This window comes from Balaenoptera acutorostrata, chromosome 2 (genome assembly GCF_949987535.1).
Source record: "Balaenoptera acutorostrata chromosome 2, mBalAcu1.1, whole genome shotgun sequence".
Lineage (NCBI taxonomy): Eukaryota > Metazoa > Chordata > Mammalia > Artiodactyla > Balaenopteridae > Balaenoptera > Balaenoptera acutorostrata.
The window spans coordinates 80,597,935-80,623,478 of record NC_080065.1 but is presented as its reverse complement, the minus strand read 5'-3'; the positions used below and the strand labels follow the sequence as shown (position 1 = coordinate 80,623,478).

Below are 25,544 nucleotides of genomic sequence, written 5' to 3'. Positions count from 1 at the left end.
CCTGTGTAGTTAGAATCTCGATTTACGTCTCATCTGAGAACTGGATCTGACTTATGGCCTGATCTTGTATCATGTATTTTTCCCGTTTCCCAAGCAGGAACTGTTCTACATTTTACCCGCTATTCTAACAAGCCAAGTTGGAGGCACATAAATTTCATGCCTGATGGTTCTGTACTGAGGAGTGAGCTGCTTTCTAATTGCTGGAAGAAATAATAGCTCAAAGGCAAAGATTAACAAAAGAGTCAGAAGGTCAACAAAAAGTAAAAAAAAAATAAATTAGAAAAGGAAAATACAAAGACTAGGGCTATTTAGTATTAGGGCAAAGAAACATGTAAAATCCCGATAGCTCCTATTGGCATTAGCAAATTACTCCTTCCCTTCACAGATGAACTTCCTGGAGAACAAGTTACTTTTGTTGTGTCTTTTTCTTTACTTAATTTACTTTGCTTATTTTTGTGACCTAATCTCGAAGTCATACCCCATAACTTTTGCTTTAGTCCATTCCCTACAAGCGAGTCACTGAGTTGTGCCTATACTCAAAGCAAGGGCAGTTAGGCTCCGCTTCTTGAAAAATGGAGTGTCAGAGAATTTGTGGTCATTTAAAAAGCACCACACTGTCACAGTCATCTAACTGGCTTCTCAGGAATATCAAAATGCTTCTAGAATGTTTTATATTTTGATTTGGGTGGTTGTTAATAATTGATTATATTTGTCAAAATCCATCCAGATACATACTTTGTATATTTTAAGACATATTAATTATACCCCAATAAAATACTCTTAGTATTAAGAGGAAAAAAGTTTCTGGATCTCTAGAAATCTTGCTAAGAGCTTCTTTTCCTATAATAATTGATTATCCTAGATTGGCTCTGAAAAAAACAACGCCAAAATATTTTCCAAATACTGTAAAATCTCACTACATCCACATGTTCCAGGGGTGGGAAAGCAACTGCTCTTCTAGTGTAGCTTCTTCCCGAGGAGCAAAAGGTGAAGACCTGACAGGAGAAGTTATTCTGTAGGATGGGGAGTGGCTGACTACGGTTTTACTGTGTCTGGGGCTTATCCACACCCCACCTCCCGAGCTCATTGGAGCTGACAAAACTTCATTGGCGACCAGGCTCTGACTGAAATCTTCAGGGAAAGATGAACTCACAGGCCAAAATATCAGGACATTTGAGGAGCACAGTCTTTTTAAAAACCAATTAGCCATCAGACAATCTATTGGATTATAGATTCCTACAAAAGAGAATTATTGAAATATATGCAATGAGAAATTTTTAAAAAAGCGAATAAAGGTATTAAAAGGGAAGATATGGGAAGATATTAGCAAAATGAAAACAACTAGAAAACATAAACAAGTAGAAATATTAGGCATGAAAAATATAATAGTTGAAATAAAGAAACATAAAAGATGGGATAGCTATGACACAAGAAATAGCTGAAGAATGAATTAGTGATTTAGGAGAGAAGATTGAGAAAATTTACCAGACAGAAGAAGGAGTAGTCACACAACTTGGAGATGCCAAGAGTCAGAAATCAAAACTCACGTCTGTCTGACTCCAAAATCAAATGTTAACCTTTACTCCCATATATTCCTGTCATTCTACGAGATAGTAAGCAGAAGCAGAAGACACACTTTGATTAATGCTACTGATGTGGCCTAATAGAGTGGCAGCAGAAATGACAAACAGAAGTGTCCTCAGGCTTCAAACCTTCTCTTTCCATAGTTCCTTCTTCTTTTCTCGGTCCTGGCCACCATTATCCCCTCCACTTTCGCCTCCTAACAAAGAGTGCATCTTCCACACAACAGCTAGAGTGATCTTTCTATAAGTGTGAGGATAGAACCTGCCTACTGAAAACCCTCTGATGGCTCATCCATTCTCTGGAAATAAAATCCTGGCTCTCCTTTCCAGCCTCGTCTCCTCCCACTCTTCCCTCCATTCACTCTCATTCAACTACACAGACCATCTTTCTGCTCCTCAAAGATGCCAAGCAGTTCCTAGCTCAGAGCCTTGGTACTTGCTCTTCCTTCTGCCTGGGGTGCTCTTCCCCGCAGTCTCTTCATGGCTGCCTGCTTCCCATTCTTTAAGTATCAGCTTCAATATCCCCTCCTCGGGCACACCTTCCACTCAGTCACTTTCTATCATAATACCCCATTTCATCTTCTCCGTAACATTTGTCATTACCTAAAATCATCATGTTTACTTGTTTGTGTTTATTTTCTGCCCTTCATCACTAGAATGAAAGTTCCCTGCAGGCAGGCACTTTATCTAACTTGTTCTCCACAGTTTCCCCAACACTGAGAAGAGCGCCTGACACATAGTAGGTGGTCAATAAATATTTGTTGACTGACTGATTGCTCTAGCTGGACTGCTTCCTTAAGTCTCAGTTGTTAGAAAATTGGAGGAAAAAAATGGTTCCACAAAGCTCCAAGTTGTTAGAGCCTCAAAGTTTTCAGTTTCCTTTCTCGAGCAGTATAAAATAGCTTCAGCCTGGGTGAGATTCATCTTTCCTATCACCTGCACATCTGAGGAACAGAGATGGCTTAGCTAAGTGTTTCGGTAGTAAGATTCCATCCGCCACTCGTTTGGCTCAAAAATGTTCTTCTGGAAAACTACCAAATGGAGCCTCATATATATAAAATCCATTCTTCTCAAACCCCAGCATGCTGACAGTGCTACCCTGGATGGGATGTATGAGTCACAGGCAGAAGGGAAGAGGATGTCAGGCCTTGCTGATGGTGACACATAGCCTAGCAGTGGATTGCAGATTTACTCATTGTTTTCCTTGAGCTGGTGCTTCTTTCTGGTCTCCAGACAATCTGCAGCCTGGATTTGCTGGTGAAAGAGTATTTGATCTCCATTTGTTCTGTACAGACCCTTGTGAATCATGCTGCATTCCTCTCAAAGTTTAGAATTTGTTCTCTCTTAGGTGTTCTCATTGTGGCAGACACGGTTGGTTAACTTCTTAATAGCCATCCCTGCTTCTGCCTGACTTGGTATGTCCTCCTGTCCCCCATGTCCTTCAGGGTGGGGTGGGGTGCAAGCTAACCACGGTGGTCCCATTCTTCTGGGCTGAGATGCAGTTGGTTTAGGTAGGAGCACGTGAAGCAATACTGGCCAATGAGATGCAAGGGGAAACCTACTGTGGGGCTTCTGGGTAAGGTTGCTTTGCCTTTAAGAAGACACACCCAAGAAGAAACGTCTCTCTTTTTTGCTGGATGTAGTCATGTCTGTGTGTGATGCCTGGAACTGCTGAAGCTACCTGTGATCATGAGGGGAAAGAGGATGGCTGGGAAGAAGGATAGAAAACACCTGGGTGCTTGATGATGTTGTTAAGCCTCCAAATTAACCAAATTCTAGATTTTTAATGTGAAATAATGAACGTCCTTACATTTAAGCCATTTTGGTTGGAGTTTTTATGGGTAGCTGAAAGCACTGTATCTGTATCTAGTAACTTACCAATAAATATGTCAGTTGAAATAGAAATGTATCAGTAAATATTTACTAAATGTCTACTCTAGTCCATGTACGATATATAAAGGTCCTGTCCCTCCAGGAACTTAGTCTGATTCAGTGTTTCTTGTGAAGAAACTTGCATTAGTATCATGCGGGTGGAGAAGGGAGGGAAGTCGCTAAAATGCAGATTCCGTGGCACCACTATAGACTTACTAAATCATAATTTTGGGGGTGAGGGGAAGAACAAGAATATGTATTTTAAATAAGCACTTAGATGAATCTAATATATTCTTAAGACTGAACATCACTGATTTATTTAAGACTGGTCAAATGAGTCATGACCAGTCTTGAAGGCATAAAGAACATATAATGAAGTGCTGAAGTGTGAAATGTGGACTATGAGATTTCAAATCATGCAGATACTCAGAGGCAGCTTGGCAAGTTGGAAGGCAAGGTAGACCGAGGGTAGAACACAGGTTCCACCACTTACCGACCAAATATTTCTGTTCATTCATTTTAGACAGAGGTAACGGCGCCACTTTGCCATATGGCTGTTAAGTTCTGAGATCACATGTAGAAGCAGGTGGTAGGGAGCAGTGAGACCAGTGCTTGCAACTGCACTGCCGTCCAGGCTCACAAGGGGCCTATGTGCACTCAGTCTTTGGCTGTGTTGTTGGCTGGTATCAGGATTGTACCCAGAAAGAGCATTGTATCCAGAAAGGTCTGAGGAAACAGACCTAAGCCAGTAGAGGGGCCAGTGGAACGGGGCTGCCACCTCTGCTCAGATGCCAGCCTGTGGTCCTGCGTTCAGAGCTGGCCTCAGTGTTGTTGCTCTTTGGCACATGGAAGGAAGCCTTGCAGGGCAGCACCTAGTGCTGTGTGAATGTATTTGCCTGCGACCATGGGACATTAAGTGGCACATAAATGATGGACTGTAGTTGCTTATTTTCTTCTGGTTCTTAACACTTATTTTTAAAAGTTATTTTATATTTAAGTGGAGAATGTTCCTTTTTGAAATGTCTTTTCATGTCTGAGATTTACTATTGGAGTATTATTATTGTTGTTTATTAATGATGCTTAATGAAGCACCAAATCATGCTCTGTTTAGTTCTATTTGCATGATTCCTACAGGATGAAGATAGAGCTTATATATATGTTTCCTATTTTTTTTTAATAAATTTATTTATTTTACTTGTTTTAATTTTTGGCTGCGTTGGGTCTTTGTTGCTGCTCGCAGGCTTTCTCTAGCTGTGGTGAGTGGGGGCTACTGTTCATTGCCGTGCGTGGGCTTCTCATTGCAGTGGCTTCTCTTGTTGCAGAACACGGGCTCTAGGTGTGCAGTCTTCAGTAGTTGTGGCACAAGGGGTCAGTAGTTGTGGCTCGCAGGCTCTAGAGCGCAGGCTCAGTAGTTGTGGCGCATGGGCTTAGTTGCTCTGTGGCATGTGGGATCTTCCTGGACCAGGGCTCGAACCCGTGTACCCTGCATTGGCAGGCGTATTCTTAACCACTGCGCCACCAGGGAAGCCCTGTTTCCTAATTTTTGCTGTAAGGAAAGAGAATATTATTTTCCAATTGACTTTTCTAAATCAATGACTGGAATAACATTCAACACACGAATATTCTCAGTCTTCTAAGAGAGATTCCTAGTAATACTGTTGTTCAAAACATCAGATCGTCCACAAGTTTAAAAACGGAGGCTTTTCATTAGTAGCAAGGTGTGGCTACCCTGAATTTAAAAAATTCACTGCTTTCTTAGTATATCATAGCAGTGGGACTTGTATATCTAAATTTAACTGTGAAAGAAAGATATAACGAATATTCCAGACTCGTGCAGGTGGAGTTACTAACCACAGGAGGAAGTATTCCTAGGGGGCCTTTTCAGAGGGATATTTGGACTTTCTATAAATCATTGATTATGTAGCTGACAACTGAATCTGAACAGATTTTCCACAAACTCTGAGTTCTATTTCTCTGCAACTCAATGTGACTTACACCAGCTGTGCTGTTGCTGGCAGATGCATTGGTACATAGTAACTCTCACTTCTCTGCCCGTTCTGTTCTTGCGACTAGAGCACTAAATTTACTTAGGAGATTTTAATAACCATTTCGGCAACCTGGAATGTTCAAGAGACAAAGATTTGAAAATTTAAACCCCTTTCTAGAACACAAAAGGGCATAACTGAAGAGAATTTTCATTTCCGTGAGATTTATTCTATGACTAGTTACATTCTCAGTGCATAGAGTTTTGCAAAAAAAAAAAAAAAAAAAAGTGAACAAAGTGGCATTTCAGAGAATATTTTGCTGCCTCACAAAAATAATCCATGAGTGTGTGCGTAGAGTGATGGAACTGAAAATGTCTTTTCTATGGTTTCTCCATTGCTTGTTCCTAACCATCACCCTGGCAGATGGTTTTGGAGGCTCTAGAAGCCTCCATTGCTGAGTTTTACACAGGGCTGAATGCTGTAGGTGGGTGAGGGAGGCATCTTCTGTTTTAAATAACACATAACAGGAAGAAGCAGCCCAGCGGGGCTGGGTCAGCATGGGGTCTGCGTGGAGGAGCTAGGAAAGGGAAGGACTCCAAATAGTTACCTGGCTGAGAAGAGACTGGAGAAAGAGACTGGCTGTGGATCTTTTCCAGAGGCAAGTTATGTAATATATGAGGCAAACTCCCCGTGTTCAGTAACATTTTCAATAAAATTACAGAATTAGTAATGTACCTGTTGTGATTGGCTTTCTGGTAGAGGCATTCAGGTTGGCAGGGGTTCCTGAGTCCCTGTGTGAATAGGGGCTCGGTGGACATCCGGGTGACACAGGGGCAACATGTAAATGGCAGCAGCAAGTTGTTTTGAGGGTGTTTGGAGTTCTTACAGCGTTTTCTAGGGCTCTTGAGATCCTTACCCATATTACCTTGCTAATGTTGGGCTCTGAGAGTTATTTATGTGAGTCTCCAGGGGAAAGAACACTCTACTTGGAGTTGGAAGACTGGGAGCTCGAGTTCTGCCTCTGCCACTTAGTACCCTTAACCCCTATTAAGCTGTCCAGAAGAGAGCTCCTTATTTGTCCTGTGGAGATGACTCCTGCCCTACTTATTTGGCTGAAGTTTTTCAATTTACGTAATGTATCTGAAGTGCTTTGTAATGTCTATAAGGGTCACATACGTGTGTTCTTGTTATAATTATTAGTAATGATTAGATGGTGCTATAGGCTGAATTGTGTCCCCACAAAAAGATATGTTGAAGTCCTAACCGCCCCCCACCCCAGTACCACAGAATGTAACCTTAGAGGTCACTGCGGATGTGATTAGTCATACCTACTGAGGTCTTACGGGGTTGGTGGGCCCCTAATCCAGTATGACTGATATCCTTGTAAGAAGATGGCTGTGTGATGGCAGAGACACAAGGAGGAGACCACGTGAAGGTGGAGGCAGAGACTGGAGCGAGGCAGTTACAAATCAAGGAACACCAGGACTGCTGGCTGTCACCAGAAGCTAAGAGAGACCAACGGGACATGTTCTCCCCAGAGCCCTCAGAAGGAATCAACCAGCAGACACCTTGATTTCAGACTTCTAACCTCCAGGACTGTGAGATAATAAACATCTACTGTTTGAAGCCACCCAGTTTGAGGTACTGTATTGTGGCAGCCCTAGGAAACTAATACAAATGGTAGATTATTTGCGGGGAGTTTCTAGCCCAAGAGAAATGTAAGGAATCTATTATTATTGCTGTTTTATTTCTCCATAATGCTTATAGTCAACATAGCACTTTCATAAACATGATTTCATTTCATCCCCACAACTTGTCCTTGGCATAAGTAAAATTTTTCTCAATTTAGGTGGAAACGAAAGCTTAAAGATGATCAGTAATCCAGCTGGGAAACATTTCAACCTGCCCCCTTGACTCTTTTTCCCTACACCACAGCACATTTGTTTAGACCAGTTAGTAGTTCTGCCTGTTATATTTGAATTTTTCTCAGAGAGATAAGGTATATTGATTCCTCTGCATATATTTATATAAATATGTATATTCAAGGTATATATAGTTATAGGTATAAAGTTATATACATATAACTGGCATATATATTTACACATGTATATTCCTCTGCATATATAAATATGTGTTCAAGATACATATGTTTATATATAATGTTATATATAACTTGTATATATAAATATACTCCTCTGCATTTATATATATATATTTATATATATATATATATAAATATATATATATAACTTGCTTCCAACATCATGCAATTTTTCACCCCAGCTACCTTTCCTTTGCTTGGCTCACATCTCTCCGTGGAGCCCTAAGGGTCCTCTTTGTGGCCCAGAGGTTGGAGGGGCTCCCTCTCTGCTCTAGTGAACTGAGACTATCCTTGGCCTGACCTCAGCACAGTTCTCACACTTGAGCAGAAACTCTCAGGTGTGGCAAGAATTCAGTCCCTCCTGGGGTGGGAGGAGCTGAGCTTCATGTGGGCAGCTCCTGCCTGGACTGATATGGGAGTGCTGTGGGTGATGCCCAATTCCTGTAGCTGTGTCCACCCCCAGCACAGTGAGATGATGCCAGAGAGAGAGAGTAAAAGACTGCACTGTGGCTGATGGTAGCGCCTCCCATGGAGGAAGATCAGATATGGCTGCCTTCACATCTTCCATGCTGCAAGGGATGGATGGGCTGGAGGTGACGATGTCCCAGGCTATATGTGTGTGTGTGTTGAGAAGATAGCTGGCAGGGGATGTGGATAGCGAGTGGTTAGGAAAATAGGCTTTGGAATAATGTAGACACAGATTTCTGTGTTAGAATCTTGGTCTAATCTTGGTATAGAATCTTCTGTTAGAATCTTGGTCTAATCTTGGTCTAGAATCTTCTGTGTGACCTTGGGCAAGTATTTGACTTCTCTGTGAACCCCACTGACTTCATCTTTAAAATAGTGACACTCTCCACCTCTTAGAGTTATTGTGAGGATTAAATGAGATGATTAACACGGAGTAGGAGCTGGAAACGTTAACGCTGAATGCGGTTAGTGGGGCTAGAGAACTGTGCAGGGTGGGAGGGGGTCTGCCAGGTAATAAGCAACTTGCTAACAACCCAGAGTGCCCCATGTATCTTTTTTTTATAAGCTATGCAGACTATTTTGAGCTTTCTCACCTGGGAGCTAGCTGCCCTTGAAGATGGATATGATACTGCAAAATAAAACCCAAGAGATCTCCAACCTAACATGACCTATCCCATAAAAAACTCAACCAACAGTGTTTTGTCTTCCTTTCCTGTGTACTCTAATGTGAAATATCTGTCTTCATGTAGCAACAAAAGCAATGCATCACAGTATAATAAAGTGGTTGCCACGGTCCTAAGAAAAAAACCTTGAAAATGAATACTTCCCAGACCCTGAATGCCCTATTCTACTTACAAGTAGAGATCATTAATAATTTATTATTTTGCCCATTTGACTCACTGATGGCTTTATATATCCAAATTTTACATACCATTCTTTGGCTGTCAGCCAGACCCCCATCTTCCCAAAATGTACTACTGAAGAGAATTCCTGAGATGTATATTGGCTATAGCCCAGCCTGGACAACTCTTCAGTACAAAACAATTTCATTTTCTTGGCCCAGATAGCATTACAGTTCGGGTTTATACTTCCCTCCTTTTTATTCCAGCCCTCTTTGCCCCTGTGCTGTTTCTGCCTCACCACAAGAGTGTTCCTGCCTTAGAAACTTAGCTTTCCCCTGTATGTCCCCATGGCCCACTTTCTCATCTCCTGGTTTTTGCTCAGATGCTAACTTCTCAATGAACTCTACCCTGGCCAGACCACCTAACAATGTGTATCTCTTCCTCTTACTAGAACAAAAGCTCCATGAGGACAGGGTCTTTGTTTTGTTCACTGAAAACCCTCCAAGTGCCTAGCATAGTGCCTGGCATGTAGTAGATTGTCAATAAATATTTGTTAACTGAATAAATGGTTATAACCAGTTTTTGAAGACCAAGGAATCTAAGGGAGGGAAGAGACCTTAGAAATTATTTGATTCGGTGGTGAGGAGCTTTTTTTTTTCAGGAGAGTCAACTGAAGGAAAATAAAAAGTAATTTACGGGCAGTATTTGTTTTCTACACCATATGAAATCCTGTGGGGGAATAACATATGTTCTTAAATCTTAACCACTTACTTTATTACATAAAAGAGTGTTTATGAGTTTAAACTGTGGGCAGAGTTGAGAAATAGAAAGTAGTGGTGGCTCTGATCTGCATTCTGGAAATGAATTCTGGATCTTACCTTGAACAGAGACAGCCCTTGGGACTCAGGCACCTAAAACCCCACCCCATTTTATAGAGGAGGCAGAATTTGCCTGGAGAAGCAATGACATTTTAGTTTTCTCAAGGTTACATAGCTGATTACAGGCAGGTTCAAGAGTAGACCTAGGTGCCTAGCCTCCCTCCATGCCATGCTCCTTCTACCAACAGAAGAAAAAGAAGAAAAAGAAAAAGCCTCTGGTGCTTTTCTGCTTAATTAAGCTTAAGTGAGCATTGACTACACCATCATGAACTAGTGGACATCTGTTCATTGTGAATCTATAAACACATGTGGAAATCAGAATTATTTACTGCCTTTAATATAATATCACCATAATTGTCCTAGAAATGATTGCAAGCATTCTGCCTGCCCCTGCTGCATGGATTATTAATAAGATCTAACATTTAGCAAGTGTGGGTGTTGCTCCAGCTGCCTGAGGCTGAGAAGGGCCCTGTACATGCTCAGTCTGCCTTTCTTTTTAATGTGCTCATCTCTAGCCAAACCTTGTTCACAGACTAGGCACCATCTCTTTTGTCGCTGAATTTTTACTCTTTTCCATTGTTTTTATTATTTGTTTTTAGTATTGCCTGTAAATATGCCCACATAGATTTATGAGGCAGAACCTCTGAGAATATGTAACATATATTCAGGCTTCTTAATGAATCGATAATGACTTTTACTTGTGTGAGTACTCTGCTTGCATATCAATACATTTGTTGCCACTCAATGCATACTATGACTGTGAGGAAGAAGTTATTTTAAAAATTATTGTTTTTTATGTTTATTTTGTTGGATTCGATATGTCAGTTCAAAATATCTGCACTGATGATTGAAATGCCCAAATGCCATTTTGCTTTTCCAGTTAATCAGCTACCCAGGAGTCTGCTGCTCTAAGCAGAGCCCTAAAGATTCAATTGCTCCCCCATTATTCTCCATTAAATCTGTCAACTACAGTTCCTTAGGAATTGATATTCAATGCATCATGATAGGCTACTGTAGGGGTATCAAAAAGCATTAAGGCCAGAGAGTCCCTGCGTTTAGGGAGTTTGCAGCCTGCTCTGGGAGATTAGAGGAGTGAGACCAAAAGAAAACCAGCCATCTTAGGCAGTACATAGAAAGTTCTTAGATATATGACTTGGACAAAAAGAGAAGGGATGTGGGAGGGATCACAGCGGAAATGAATGTTGGGGTCATCATGCTTTTGCTCTGAATTATAGAATACTTCTTTCCCTTTGTCTTAATTTTAGTTTCTGGAATCCAAGAAATGGCAAAAATTTCCTTGGATTTCGTTTTAAGTTTGTTGCCATCTTCCAGGAATTTTCTCTCATTTCCTATGATGTAAGTCACCAGCCTGAGCTAAATAAATCCACTTGGGTTCATACTGGAATTTGACAGATCAGAAGAAACATTTCTATTTTGTTTGTCATGTGGAGAGTCAGGTGGGAATAGGTCTTTGTGTTCTCCTTGGATGGCAAGGTTAGCCAATATATCTTTACAATAATTATTTTTGTGCATACCACATTCATTGTCCTTAACTAAGAAAAAATGCCATCGATCCAAATGTCTCATTTCTAAACATTAAAAAAACCTTTCCCCTTGTTTGGTTCCATTCGCTAAATTACAGCCTCATTGTCACATAAGCAAATACAAATCATGGGTAGCATGAAAAGAGGGGCTGAAATACTGTGGTTGAACTTTTTGGAATGGCTTAAATTGAGCTGGCTAAGGAACAGGGAAATTCTTAACTGTGAACATACTGTAATATTAGTGATTTTTAAAATTTTATCATCTTCATTGTTAAAAGTAATTAAATAAATGAAAATCCAGAATTTAGATTTTTCTTTTCATGTTGAATCATTTTATTTGTTTGGTCATTTTTTTTTTCCCTGTGGTCATGATGTATATTTTAGAATCAGAATTATTTTAAAGATACAGTGAGTGGGTCTTAGAGAGTTTCTAGTTCAGCCTCTTCATCTGGCAAATGAGAGAACAAGCCCAGAGACATATGGGACTGCATGAAGTCATGCAGAAAATTACTGGAAAGCCTGAGACTAAATCCCAAGTGCCCTGAGAACATTAATGTGCACATCAGACCAAATCCCCCTCTGACATACTCAAATAGAAACTCAAACTAATATGCCTTGCCCTGTATCCTTTCTTTACAAATTGGAATTCTAGGATCTTTTGGACAACGTGCATGTTATCAATTGTATGCTATATTTCCAAGTCCCTGGAGTTGTCCCTCTTTTGTAGACCTTCCCTGGATGAGCTCCAGGTGTGACACTGTAAATAGCAGAAACAAAAACATTCTGATGATTAGTTTAATATATTTCAAAATTTCCTGAGTTTTTATCATGAAATGTTAACATATTTATTTGGTTTATTTTGAAAGTCACAGTTAACTATATCTGATTTTGTCGTATGTCATTCATTGCCTATGTTGTGTTATTTTATTCATAAATCGACAGGAACCTATGGAGGTTATTTAAAGAGGAAACAGTAAAATTGGCTTGTTCTGTTAATCAGAGAGGAATAAGAGAGAGGTTCGTCTTCTTGAGATGGTTTAATGCAGTCCTTCTGAAAGCAGAGAACTAGTTTAGATGAACTCAAAGATCTCTTTCAGGCACTTTAATTTCTAACGTAATCATCAAGTATAGTAAATAGTTGAAACTTTTGTAATTCACGACTTACTTGTCAACATATTCAACTAGATCTGTAGAATTCTTGGTTGACATTTTGGCTGGAGATAATCTTACCTGAAACAAATGTCACGGGTTTAAAATGTATCATTAGCTACTTTACAGGGAAATCTTATCCATCTTATAATGTTTTAACTGAAAACAAAATATGTACTATAGATCATAGATCACCAGCCCAGTTAATCTTACACATGCCCCCATTTGTACTGCTCAAGACTAAAGTCAAAATCAAGATTTTGAAGATTTTGATTCTAGAGTGTTGCATTTCATAGATTTGGTACCATAGTTAAGAAAAACTTTCAGGAAAAGTCAAAGCCATAGATTATTCTTGGATAATTTTTTAATGAAATAGCAAATGATTATTGGCTGAGTTACTAAAGATGTCCTCATAGAGTGAATTATTCCTGACATGGTGAATTCTGAGGGGAATCAGCTAATTTTCAAAAACAAAGCCAAAACCTAGAAAACTAGCCTATTCCAATAATTTTGTTTTCTGAGAAATCTGGATGTCAGATTCTTATAGTCCATGAGAAATAAAAGTACAGGGCACAGTTACATACATAACTTCTAGTGTTAAACATAGTTGGCCGTATGAACACAACTAATTCAATAAAATGGTACTAGAAAGTTCTACTTGCATGAAAATTCATAATTTCGTAGCATTTCTAGGAGGAAAGAGGTTACCAAATGTACTCACTATTTTGCTTATGCTGAAAATGTTTTAAACTCTAATGTTCTCTTATTTTTTAAGTTTAAAAAACAAGACAGATTTACCTTCATTTTAATAGCCTCTCACTGAATTGGATTCAGTAGGGAGAGTACGAGTTGTATTCCACCTCAGTTAAAAACTTAAGCAAAATATGTTTCTAGGATATTTTTTCTTGGTTTATGTTATTATATACTAGAATGATGAGCAGAATATGTTAAGACTCACTACAGAAATCATTCCTTTTGCAAGTGCCTTAGGAACGACCACATTTTACTTCTTAATTTAGGGCCAAAGAAACTTAATTGGAACCCCTCACCTCCAATAAAAGTTAAAGAAAAAAAGTAACGCAAGTTTCTTAACGAAGAAGCTAATATAGGACACCTGACTATAATCAGGCTCTCCTGACCAGCCCACTCCGTGGTGGGAATCAGAAAAAGCTTGAGGTTGCTCAGATGGAGCCAGTGGGCTGCCGTGACTGTGCTTTAGATCCTCCCTCCCCAACTCTGAGTGGGGTTTGCAATGGGTCTGATGCTCCGAAGCCAGGTCTTTCCTTAGAGAATGGATTTACTAATACACTGGGCACCCCGGTGTCCACGTTATGGAAACCATCCTAACTCCCTAGAGAATGGGATGGGTCTTCTGCCCTGGTTCCTGCTTTCACTCTGGATTCCGGCTGAAACAGTACTGTGCCCTGGGCTCCTCACCTACTTAATGCCAGCCCTTTCCTTCTCATCTCTCTGCTGCTACAGCCTGGCCTGTGGGAGATTGTTTGTGGGCTGGTCCCTGGCCTTGTATGTTTGGTACCTAGTAGTCCTTTGTGAGTACTTGTGGAATGAAAGAGTGTGATGAATACTGTGTCCAAGGGCACTACGTTACTGGGCTATTGTCTTCCTTTCTCCTTCTGAGGTGAAGCAATTGGATATATCTGTTTTATTTATTTATTTATTTATTCATCTGTTTTATTTTTATTTTGTTCATTTTTAAGTCTTATTTGGAAGACTATAAATAGCATCCTCTTAAAAGCACACCTACAACTCACATACGTGTAAAGTAACAAATGCGAAACCTGACAATGCAGGGAAATTTGGAAAAATATAGAAAAAGGAAAAGGTACAGAAGAAAAAATTCTCTTTTAATTCTAGAGCAAAAGCTGTTAACATTGTGGCATATTTATTTACTCTTTGTGCAAGTTTTTGATGTATCTAAGACTAAATTTTTATATTTTTGCTGACTGAATATGTCAGCTGTTCCATGCCTATTCCTACAGTCTAAGCATAATTATATCAAATTTGTTTCACAAACAACTTTGTGATTATCATGGAACATTTTACATGTATTAGTTTTCATCTGTTTCATAATAATGCTTTATGGCTTAACGGACTATAAAATACTTTCACATATATGATGTGATTTCATTCTTGAAACAGCCCTTTAAGGTGGGAATCATTACCTTTAACTTATGGATAACAATAGTTACCTTAAGTAACTGAAATCTTTATTACAGAAAGAATTTAAGATAATTATTTTTATAGGTGAGGAATCTGAGGATCAGAGAAGGAACTTGCTCAAGATCATATAGATGATGATAATAATCAGACTATGTCCTTCCTACCTGCTAAGTCCTTTATCTTAGTGGCTCATTCAAACTCCACATCTTTATCTGATAGGCCTAATTAGCCCATTTCACCGAAGGAAACAAGAGAGTTTAAGTAATTGTCCAAGTCACATAGCCAATATGTGGTACAGCCAATAGATACCAAAAATCAGTCCTTGACATTGTGCTAGCTTTCCAGTCCTCTTCCCATCACAAGAGGCTGCATCCGCTGGTCAGGTGTTTGAGAATTACAATGCAAAGTCTAAAAACCCTGCTTATTTTAATGTTCTTTTTCATTCATGGGGAAGAAATGACAAGTCCATACCAATAAAAATTCTATTTAGCTATTCTCTGTTTTATGTTAGAGATAATGTCTCCACTTTGAGTTTATCATCTTTCCTTCTAAATCTTCACAAAAATAATTGTCAAATTTTTGTTAATTTTTATCTCCACATATTAAAAGTCAGTGCAATGAATGTATCGACAAATTTTTCTTTGCAGCTTGTGCTGGCATCAGTCACTTTTTCAAAGCAGGACAAACAGGAGATGTGGGAGAGTGAAAAGAAAAGCAACTCTTCCAGGACTCCTTAGATCTCTCTAAGCAACATTAAGCTTTAAAGAAGCTGAGCAAAATATTCTATTTTGAATATGAATATCTAAAAGTACTTGCTTTCTTTTCTTGGTCACTGGCTGAGCCAAGAAGGGGGCCATCAGGTTCATCTGGCTCTTCTGCGGCAGTCGTGGCGGTAGGGGAGGAACTTTTGTGTACATCCGTATCTAGGCAACCAGAATGCTGAGTCAGATTAGGAACTATGGCAAGTGAATTTTTGCAGTGGTGGCAATTTTCTACTTTTTAAAATTGAGGGCAGTTTCTATACATACAGTGAAATTTAAAGGGAGGCTTCCAATTTCTTTTACACTTCTTCCCTTCCCTCCTCCCCACCCCAGTTCTCTCCCAGGTCCCCATCACACCTACAGAAAGCGCTTATCACCTCAGGTACTGCCATGAGACACTCAGGAAACTGTTAAGATGCACTCATTTAGATCAAGCTCTTCTAAAATAATAGGAAATGATTCCTCACCCTATTGTGCCAAAGCCATCTGAGGATCTTCTTTGGGATTTGCTACCTTGTTTGTATGTAAGAAGAAATACAAGTAAGATAGCAAAGTACGAGAAATTTAGAGTCCTTGAGTAATCCATGAGATAAATACCTGAACTCATGATGCCTGATTTCCTGACTTTATTTTTTTGTTGATTGGATTTTTTTTGAAAGGGCACAGAGATTTTTAATTTTCTCTCTCAGAAAGCCAAAGTACTAAGGAATCTTGATCGCATCCAGACTAAAGTCTTCATGTTTCTGGGGCATCTTCCTGGGGTGGCCCAGCAACGTTGTGACCGCAGGAAGGATCTGTGATGTCAGCGGGGTTGGTTCTCACTCTTTAAGTCGTTGAGTCCCTGGATTTAGGAGCTTCAAGTGTTTTCCTTAACGCTCATTGTTGTAAAAATCACTGGGTCCTTCAACACCTCTTTGTCTCAATGGATAGGAAGTGGTTATTTTTAAACTGATATTTCACACCCTTTCCCTGATCTCACTTTCACAGTTTGGTAAGAGGCCAGTTTCCATCAACTTAAACAAAGAAAATGAGATGCTGCCATACTCTGGAATTTTCCTCCAAGTATACTAGTTAAGGCAGCTAACTTTTCTAGGCCACTAGGGAGAGCATCACAAAGAATGCAGCAGTGACAGGTGGGTGGGTGAACTTGGGCTTTGTAGACAAAATTTTGTTCAGTTATTTGGCTTGTTTCAAAAAGATGTGGATTGTTTTAGCTCTGAAATATTTTCGTGAGTTTTAAAATTAGAATTTGCGTACTTTGCTAATGCCACTTGGCCCTCACATACAGAAATGATGTTATTGGCTGAGTTACTTTTCAAATGATGGTGCTGAGTTTGCTTTGCTCCGAGGACATGCAGGAGATTCAGGATGCTGCATGACAAATTTTGATCCCACAGATAAAAGAACGCATGATTTTTGGCTTCGATGGTGTGTCTTCAAGTGTTAAGCTAAGTCCTTAAAACTTAGAGATATAATATTTCATGGTCTGCAAACAGTCTAAAACGCTCATGACACCACTCTAATTGTCATTTTATAGAGTGACAACTGAGACGGACACACCAGTGACTGAGAGCAGGTGGATATGGGTGCTAAGGGAGTTGGTTAGAACCCTGACTTCTCAGCCTACTGGCTATTTACTTTGGGCAAAATTACCTCCCTTCTTCAAGCCTCAGTTTTCTCATCTGTTAGGGGGAGCTAATAAAATCGATCTCATAAGGTGGTTGAGAGGATTCAATGCAATGATACACTTAAAGTACTCAGCTGAGTGCCAGGCTAGGTATCCACTAAAAGGTAGCTATTATCAGTGATTATATCACAAGGTGGCAATCATCCAAGAAATGGATAGAGCCTGTGTGAGAAAGGAAAACTGGATTTGACCTTGCTAAACAACTTCTTATGATTCTTTCTTTCCTTAACTTGAGCTTCTAATCCATAGGATTTGGCTAGAAAAATGGGCCCCAGTGGAATGAAAGTCTAACTTGTTTGTTCTCTAAATGGCTGCTTGGCTTTTTTTTTTTTTAATGTATTTATTTTTATTTATTTTATCTTTGGCTGCGTTGGGTCCTCGTTGCTGCGCGCAGGGTTTCTCTAGTTGCGGTGAGTGGGGGCTACTCTCTGTTGCGGTGCACGGGCTTCTCATTGCGGTGGCTTCTCTTGTTGCTGAGCACGGGCTCTAGGCATGCAGGCTTCAGTAGTTGCAGCACATGGGCTCAGTAGTTGTGGCGCATGAACTTAGTTGCTTCACAGCATGTGGGATCTTCCCGGGCCAGGGCTCGAACCCGTGTCCCCTGCATTTATTGGCAGGCGGATCCTTAACCACTGCGCCACCAGGGAGGCCCCGGCTGCTTGGCCTTTAATAGGACAGTGCACGTAAAATATATGTACCATTGAATTCCCACCTGCCGAATGTGTATGAAAATCCTTCCTGGAAGTCAATGGTCTTCAAAGAGCCCTCCTAATCCAGGGCTACCAAGAGTGTAGCCTAAAGCAAAGAAGCCAGTAATGTTCAATTTCCACCTTAAAAACTTAAAATGACATTATATTCTGATATTATTTTAAATACAGGCATAAAGGAATAATCTTGAGATGGTGGTCACTGAAAGGGGTTTGTTAGTGCTGAGGGTCAGCGGAGACAGAATTGCTGTGTGCTGTTGTGCACTACACAACCCTAGGGGGCGCCATGCACACAATAACAGTGCAGATTTTCATGTTTGTTAGGCCTAACAAAATTTTCAATTTGTTGCCTGAAAAATTTTCAAGTGTAGGTCAAGAAAATATTCTAATAAGGTAAGTATACTCGTCCAGTTTTCTCACAAGTGGAAGTAAAGGAAGGGTCTTGAGAAAGGGGTGCCTATTTCTAACTCACACAAGAGTGTCAATGGGACAGTGGCAGCCCTGACTCTGGGTGTCTGCTGAATGCTGTGTCCTCAGCTAAACTAGCCTCACCAGCGCTGGGCCACAGTAGCCAGTACTCATTGGTAATGTCCTCCTCGACTTCCTTTTCTTTTTATGTCATCTCTCACCTGTTGTCCTAAGTGCCCTAAGGCCATCCTTCCTGGAAAGACCTCATTTGAACCTGAGGACCCCTTAGGGCCCTTCACCTTTCCTTGGGCTATTCTAATTTTACCCAGTCTAGTCTTCTAGTAATCTCTGAAGTGTTTAGCACTTGACATTTTAGAAGATATCCTTCATGTTCCATCTCATGGTTCTTATGAGGAAGCCAGTGCAGGTGTGAATATCCTGATTTCACAGGCAAAAATACAAGGAGGTTCAGACAGGTTAAGTGACTTACATTAAGCGAATGATGAAACTGATTGACCAGACCCCAAGTCTTCTGACCATTCCTTGGGCACCATCCGTCCTGGGATGCATTATACTAAATTATGCTAAGGTGTGAGTGTTTACTTCTAGTCTAAAGGGGAGCTCAGTGCTAAGTGGATCCTTAATGCTCCCTGGCAATTATATTTCATTTCCTTAGTCCATCACTCTCCCATTCTCCTAGATTACTCTCATACTTTTTCCTCTGACCTCAACTGCCATAAGCTCCTGTCTCATCCTCACTCTCAGCTGATGACCTTTTTCTTCTATTTCACCATGAATATAGAAGTAAATAGGAGGGAATTTTGGTAAGCCCACCCAATGCATTTATAGACCTGTGTGCATTTGGGTCCATAAATTCTGACTCCACTCCTCGTTCAACGGATGAGCAATCTGTGCCCTCATTCAGGTCCATCCCCCAATTGTCCTGAGTCCCACCTTCTCTCACCTATTCAAGGACCCTTTTTCCCTCTACTAGATCACTCCCATTGGCATTAAACATACTTTTTTTTTTTTTTGGTCTTCCACCCACCTAAAAACACATAACCTTCATTTGATTCTATATACTCTTCTAGCTACCATTCACTTTTTCCCTTTTCTGCACAGGAAAAGATCCTGAAATGTTGTTTTGCTCTTTCCAATTTCTTTCTTTGCTGTGGTCTGAATTGTGTCCTCCCCACTTCCCCTGCCAAATTCATATGTTGAAGCCCTAACCCCAAATGTGACTGTATTTGGAGATAGTGTCTTTAGGATGTAACTAAGGTTAAATGAAGTCATGGGTTGGGGTCCTAATCTGATAGGATTGGTGGCCTTATAAGAAGAGAAAGTGATCTCAATCTTTTTCTTTCCCTTTCTCTCTCTCTGCACACACACACACAATCATGAAAGTGTGAGGACACAGTGAGAACGCAGCTTTCTGCAAGCCAGCAAGAGGGTTCTCACCAGGAACCAAATCTCTTGGCGCCTTGATCTTGGACTTCCCAGCCTCCAGAACTGTGAGAAAGAAACTTCTGTTGTTTAAGCCACACAGCCTATGGTATTCTGTTACAGCAGCGTGAACACAAAGACACTCTTGAATCACTAAAATCAGGCTTTCTGTCCCTTGCACCTTCCATTAAAATTGCTCTTGTCAAGGTCCCTGGTGACCTCTCTGTGGCCAAATCCAGGGGTCAATTCTCAGTCCTCATCTCACCCCATCAGCAGCATTCGACAGAGTTGAGAGCTATCTTCTACTTGAAGCTCATTCTTTACTTGGCTCTCAGGGCTATGAGTCTCCCATGGCTCTTTTATTCCTTTTCAGGGGTTTCTCATTCATCTCTCTGACTCTGAGTAGGTGATCAACCATCTCAGTTTGCTTAGAGCTTTCCTGAATGTCCCGTGTCCTGGGAACCCTCAGCCCTGGGCAAAGCAGAACAGTCGGTCACCCTACCTCTGAGGGTTGAAGTGTCCCAGAGCTCAGTCCTTGTACCTCTAGACTCACTACCTTCATGATCTCACCCAATCTCATGGCTATAAGCTGATGATTCCCCCAAATCCCTGTTTCCCCAAACGTGCCCCCTCTGCATCCAGGCTTCCCCATTGCAGTAAATGGCAATAGGCTTTTTCCAGTTGCTCAGGCCCCCAAACTTGGAATTCTCCTTCACTCCTCTCTTTCTCTCTTACCCTACCTGTTCATCCCACCTTCAAAGTATATCCAGAATGGGTCACTTCTCCCCACCTCCTCTGCTGCCACATTGGTCTAAACTATCACTGTTTCTTCTTGTATTATTACAGTGGCTTCCTAAAACCAATATCCTTTCTGCCAAACTTCCCCCACCTCCCCAACCAATTATTCTCAACAAAATAGCCAGTGACGATGTTGAATTTAAGACTGACCATGGAACTTATCTGCTCAAAATCCTTCAATAGTTTTCCATCTTATAAAGGACAAAACCTTTCTAATAGCTACAAAAGCTTTCTGATGTCTATATGATGGGGTCCTTCCATAGCCATCTGACTTCATCTCTTATATCTCTTTTCCTTGTTTACTCTCCTCCAGCCACAAAGGCCACCTTGGTACCCCTTGAACAAGCTCTTGCCTCAGGGCCTTTGATCTTGCTGTTGCTTCTGCTTAAATGCACTTTCCCTGGAGAGACCCTCTGCTCATTCCCTTGCTTTTTTCTGGTCTTAATTCAAATATTACTTTCTCGAAGAGGCCTTCCCTATCTAAAACTTATAATTTCCTCTTATGTACACACACACTTCCTGTTACTCTTTCCTGCTGTACTCCCCCCTTAGCATTTATCTATCTAATATGCATTTACTTTTCTTACTAATTGTTTCCCCTGCTAGAATCTAAGTTCCATGGGGCAGAAATTTTTATCTCCTTTGTTCATTGCTCTGCCCCGGTGTCTAGAATAGTGTCTGGCACATGGTAAGTGCACAATAAGTATATGTTAAATAAATGAATAAATGAACTCCGTAAAGATGTGTAGACAAAATTCTACAGGGGAGCTCAGAAATACGGGTGACAGTGGATGAATGTGATGTGAGTTGTGGAGGAGCTGGCATTTCACCTGAGCTTTGCAAAATGCACAGACTGGCGGTCCCTAAAGTCTGAGTGGCAACCGCAGGAGTTTGACTCTTCTCTTGCCCCCCTAACAGGCCTAGAGACACTTCCAGGAGCTCTTACTGCCTAGGACTCTCCTGACAATTGGAGAGAGGAAAGGCCTCTCTCTCTATCATCGAACGTTTCTTGTCCTATTCTCTACCTGTGTTTCAGCCAGTTATCTATCAGAAAGGATCTAATAAATTCAGCATGGTCTTCACACCCAACACGGGACAATACCTTAGTCCAGGCATTTTAAACATTAGTGTGTATAAAACTCGCCTGGAGAGCCTCTTAAACTGTAGACTCTTGGGACCCACCTGCACAAGTTTCAAACAGCTGGTTTTGATCCAGAGATCCAAGGACCACACGCTGAACAACTCAAAGAACGGACTTTTTAATGGTGACATCCCTGCAAACCTACAGGGAACATACTTTTCGTTGGGGAGGCCTCCTTGGTGTTCCTAAAATTGCTACTATATTCCTGTAAGCAATCAGCTGTCTGTCTACCCTCCTGTCAGTCTGCCTATGAATCCATCAGCATCTTAGATTCTGTGTCTATGTGGATTTTCCTATACTGTAGTGGTACTGGAGGAGCTTTTCCCTTTCAAAACAACTTCCTCAGGTTGTAATTACCATCTGCACCTCCCCCAAAGCTGAACCACATCCTACCGGGAAGTCTGCCCTCAGGTGCCAATGAGCAATTTGCTGTCATCCCTACCTTGTGTTTATACCTTGCTACTCCTCCTTCCATCTGTCAGCGAGGCTCTCTTTTTCCATTCCTGGTTCCCTGTTACCACTTCTGTCTCCCCCACCTCTGAACAAACAGCTTCTCCCCAGATACCTAATCGTAGCCAAGCTGCTATAGTGAATTTCCACCTCCTTCTGCTGTGTTTCCTGCCTCCGGACTCCTACAGCCCTTTACTGGGCTTCGGCTAATATCAGCCAAATTAATTGACTCACCACATTAAGAAGGGCAACACATTAAAATATAGTAACCTTGGACTTCCCTAGTGGCACAGTGGTTAAGAATCCGCCTGCCAATGCAGGGGACACGGGTTCGAGCCTTGGTCCGGGAAGATCCCACATGCCGCAGGCAACAAAGCCTGTGTGCCGCAACTACTGAGCCTGTGCTCTAGAGCCCGCGAACCACAACTACTGAGCCCGTGTGCCTAGGGCCCGTGCTCCGCAACAAGAGAAGCCACAGCAGTGAAAAGCCGGTGCACTGCAACGAGGAGTAGCCCTTGCTCGCTGCAGCTAGAGAAAGCCCGCACCCAACAACGAAGACCCAATGCAGCCAAAAATAAAATAAATAAATAAAAAATAGTTAAAATATAGTAACTTTGATCATTTACAATGAAATAAAATGCCAAGGGAAAAAATACGCCCTGGAGACATGAATTCATCTTTGTATACAGTCTGCCACACGTACTCACATGTGCAGAGTCCAGGACAAACAAAACACAACTAAAAAAAAAAAAAACTGCCATGGCTGATAATGACAAAGGTAGGTAAACTCATAATTCAAAGACAATAACAATTCGAGTGGCTAGTTATTATGTTGCCATCCGATACAGAAACCATGAGTTTTTGTGGAGGCAATAAAAGCTCGTGCTCATTGTTAAATTAGTTTACAGAATCTCTATGAGACTGGGAACGGGAATATTTATTCTAGCTGCTCTAGCCCCATGACTTATTTCCCTCATTTCTCTGCAAAAATCTCTTCTGCTGCAAGGAAGTTTCTTGCTCTGCAAGGTGAGTGAACCTTGTGCCTTCAGCAGCCTGCTCGAAGAGACCTCAGTTCCACATCCCCGAGGGTGTCAGCTCTCCAGGCACAGGTGCTGGTGGGCAGCCATCCCGCTTGCTGCTCTGATGATCTCCAGGAGCCTGTTTTTGCTGTGTAATAAGACCAGTGTCCCCAGCCATCCAGCCTCACACAAGCACCAGCGCTTCAAGGTGAACGGAAATATCTTTTTGAAAAGCATGTAAATAGATTCTAATCCCCAAATCAATGAATGTATTTTTGGCCCTCGACATCCACACGTTTAGCCAAATGGCCCTAGGACAGAATTTAATATTGTATCTGTTTGTCTCATCAGTAGAAAGGGTAATGAAATCCATAAGCGGGAAGTTTTTCCTTGCTCTGGGAATACCTTTATGTCCCACCATTAAAATAGACGAGATTCTGTTCTGTACAAAACTTACCTCTGGGGCGCATTCCTTCAGTATGTACTACAGACCCACATCCTCTTATGGCCAGGATTCCTAACCTTGTAAGTGTTTGGGCATCTTCCCTTTGTCCTTCTTCTAGCTTGGCTAGCTTTTAAAATGAAAGTGAAAATAATTTTGTCCAGCACATTCTTTTCCCTAGAAATTTGTAATCGGCTTTTCATAGTTATAGACATAACTAGACCAAACTGTAACCTAAGAGGATGGGAAAACATTTACTGAGTGCCTACTATGTGCAGGGCACAGGGTAGGTGTATTTATATATTTATAGTTCAGTTAATTCTCACAACAACTAAATGAGTATAGTATCCCATTTTACAGGTACAAGTTGAGGAACTTTCTCAAAGTCATATAGCAGTGTGGCTGACTAAAGTCTATGCTCTCTCCACATTGCCAAGCTGCTTATCTTTGACATCTCTATATATCTTCATCCTTTTCTGCTCCCTTCTTCTTTATGGCATCTCTTCTGCCTCTTTCTGTTGAATTCATTCAATCATCAATCATTCATTTATTCTCTCAGTCAGTCACATAAGCATTCAAACGTTTATTGGGTAATTTCTAAGTTCTTTCCTAGACATACAGCAGTGAGTGAAACAGAAAAAAGTCTTCTCTGATGTTATTCTAAAAGGCAATGTACAATAAGTACACAGGCATTTAAGATGAAGTATGGTGAGTGTAATTATAGAGGAAAGCAGAGGTGCTGGGCAGCCCAGCAGAATTCTTGTATAGTCATCCCTTCTGAAATTATTATTGAAATAATCATTACACACTTTGATGTGTTTTTAGCCTTTCTTCTATGAACATATACATATATATGTATGTGTGTATATATATACATGTGTGTGTGCGTCTGTGTACTAAACATGTTATACATATAATTTTTTATATCGTGACTTTTCCATTTAGTCTTAATGATATGCTATATTTTGACATTTTACCTGTTATTTTTGAAAATAGGATTTCAATAATTGGCTAATCATAATTCTATTTAACTGCTTTTTTATTTTTGGATCTTTAGATTGTGGCCAACTTTTTTTGGTAATAGTAATAATACTGTGATAATATTTTACACAGAATCATTTCATATACCTCTGATCGTTCTCTAAGGAAATGATGGATCAAAGGGTAGGAATATTTGTGAGAATCTTGATACACATTGCCAAACTGCCCTGAAAAAAATTATATTTTTGCAAGGCAAATTGAAAATATGTAAAAAGAGACATAAAATTTCTATACCCAAATGTAGAATTTGTACATCTTAAAATATATTCCAGGGAACTATCCCAAAATACAGAAAAAGACATACAAACACATTCACCATAGTGTTAAAATAAGTAAAAATTGGTGTTTGTCTTAATTGTCCAAGACTAGGGAAATACTAAGAGTAATATTCTGTAGGACTTAATTATGACAACCATTAAAAAATAGAGTTTATTAATGATTACTTATGATATGTAAAATGTATATATTACAATGTTAAGTGGAAAACTGAGATACAAAATGTTATATACAGTTTGATTTCAACAACTTTAAGAAAAATTCCAAAAGGAATTTTATCAAAGCTTTAATGGGTTTGGGGAGGTAGGATTATGAATAATTTGTTTTCCTTCTTTCTAGTTTACTGTATTTTTATTAATATGAATTACTTCTATATTTTAAAAATGACTAAGACAACTCTTCATTTGTTGTGCAATTATGTTTTTTTCCCCAGATTTCCTTACCAATGTCAGTATGGGGACAAAATTTCAGCCATATTTTCATTTTCTAATGGCATGCACCAGTTTTAACGTTTTGTTAAGAAGTCATACTAGAAATCACAAGTTTCCTGGCTGCAGGCTGCTTTGAAGTGAGCAGGCTGAAAATGCCTGCTAATTCCAGATGCTTTCACAGATTCCACCCGACAGAGATGGGGATGGGGTGTAAGATGAGGAATTCTGGTTGCGTTCCTGACTTGCTCAATTCCCGCATCTCTTAGAAAGCAGCAGCAGCAGCAGGGAAGGTTCCTGTCTGATCTGCTATTGATCCTGACGGAAGCAGGCAGGGAAG

The 25,544-nt window shown here is 40.4% G+C and overlaps 1 protein-coding gene across 1 annotated transcript in view; it reads right to left on the bottom strand.

Annotated features, from left to right (window-relative positions):
• Positions 1 to 15,992, bottom strand: part of FAM81B (family with sequence similarity 81 member B) — a 49,700-nt gene extending 33,708 nt beyond the window's left edge. The window contains exons 1-3 of the mRNA XM_007197451.2: positions 15,962 to 15,992; positions 15,420 to 15,526; positions 12,439 to 12,503 (exon numbers count right to left, since the gene is read on the bottom strand). Of these exons, the coding sequence (XP_007197513.2) occupies positions 12,439 to 12,503; positions 15,420 to 15,526; positions 15,962 to 15,971 (182 nt within the window). The 5' untranslated portion in view covers positions 15,972 to 15,992. The remainder of the gene's footprint in view (positions 1 to 12,438; positions 12,504 to 15,419; positions 15,527 to 15,961) is intronic.
• Between the last annotated feature and the right edge of the window lie 9,552 nt (positions 15,993 to 25,544).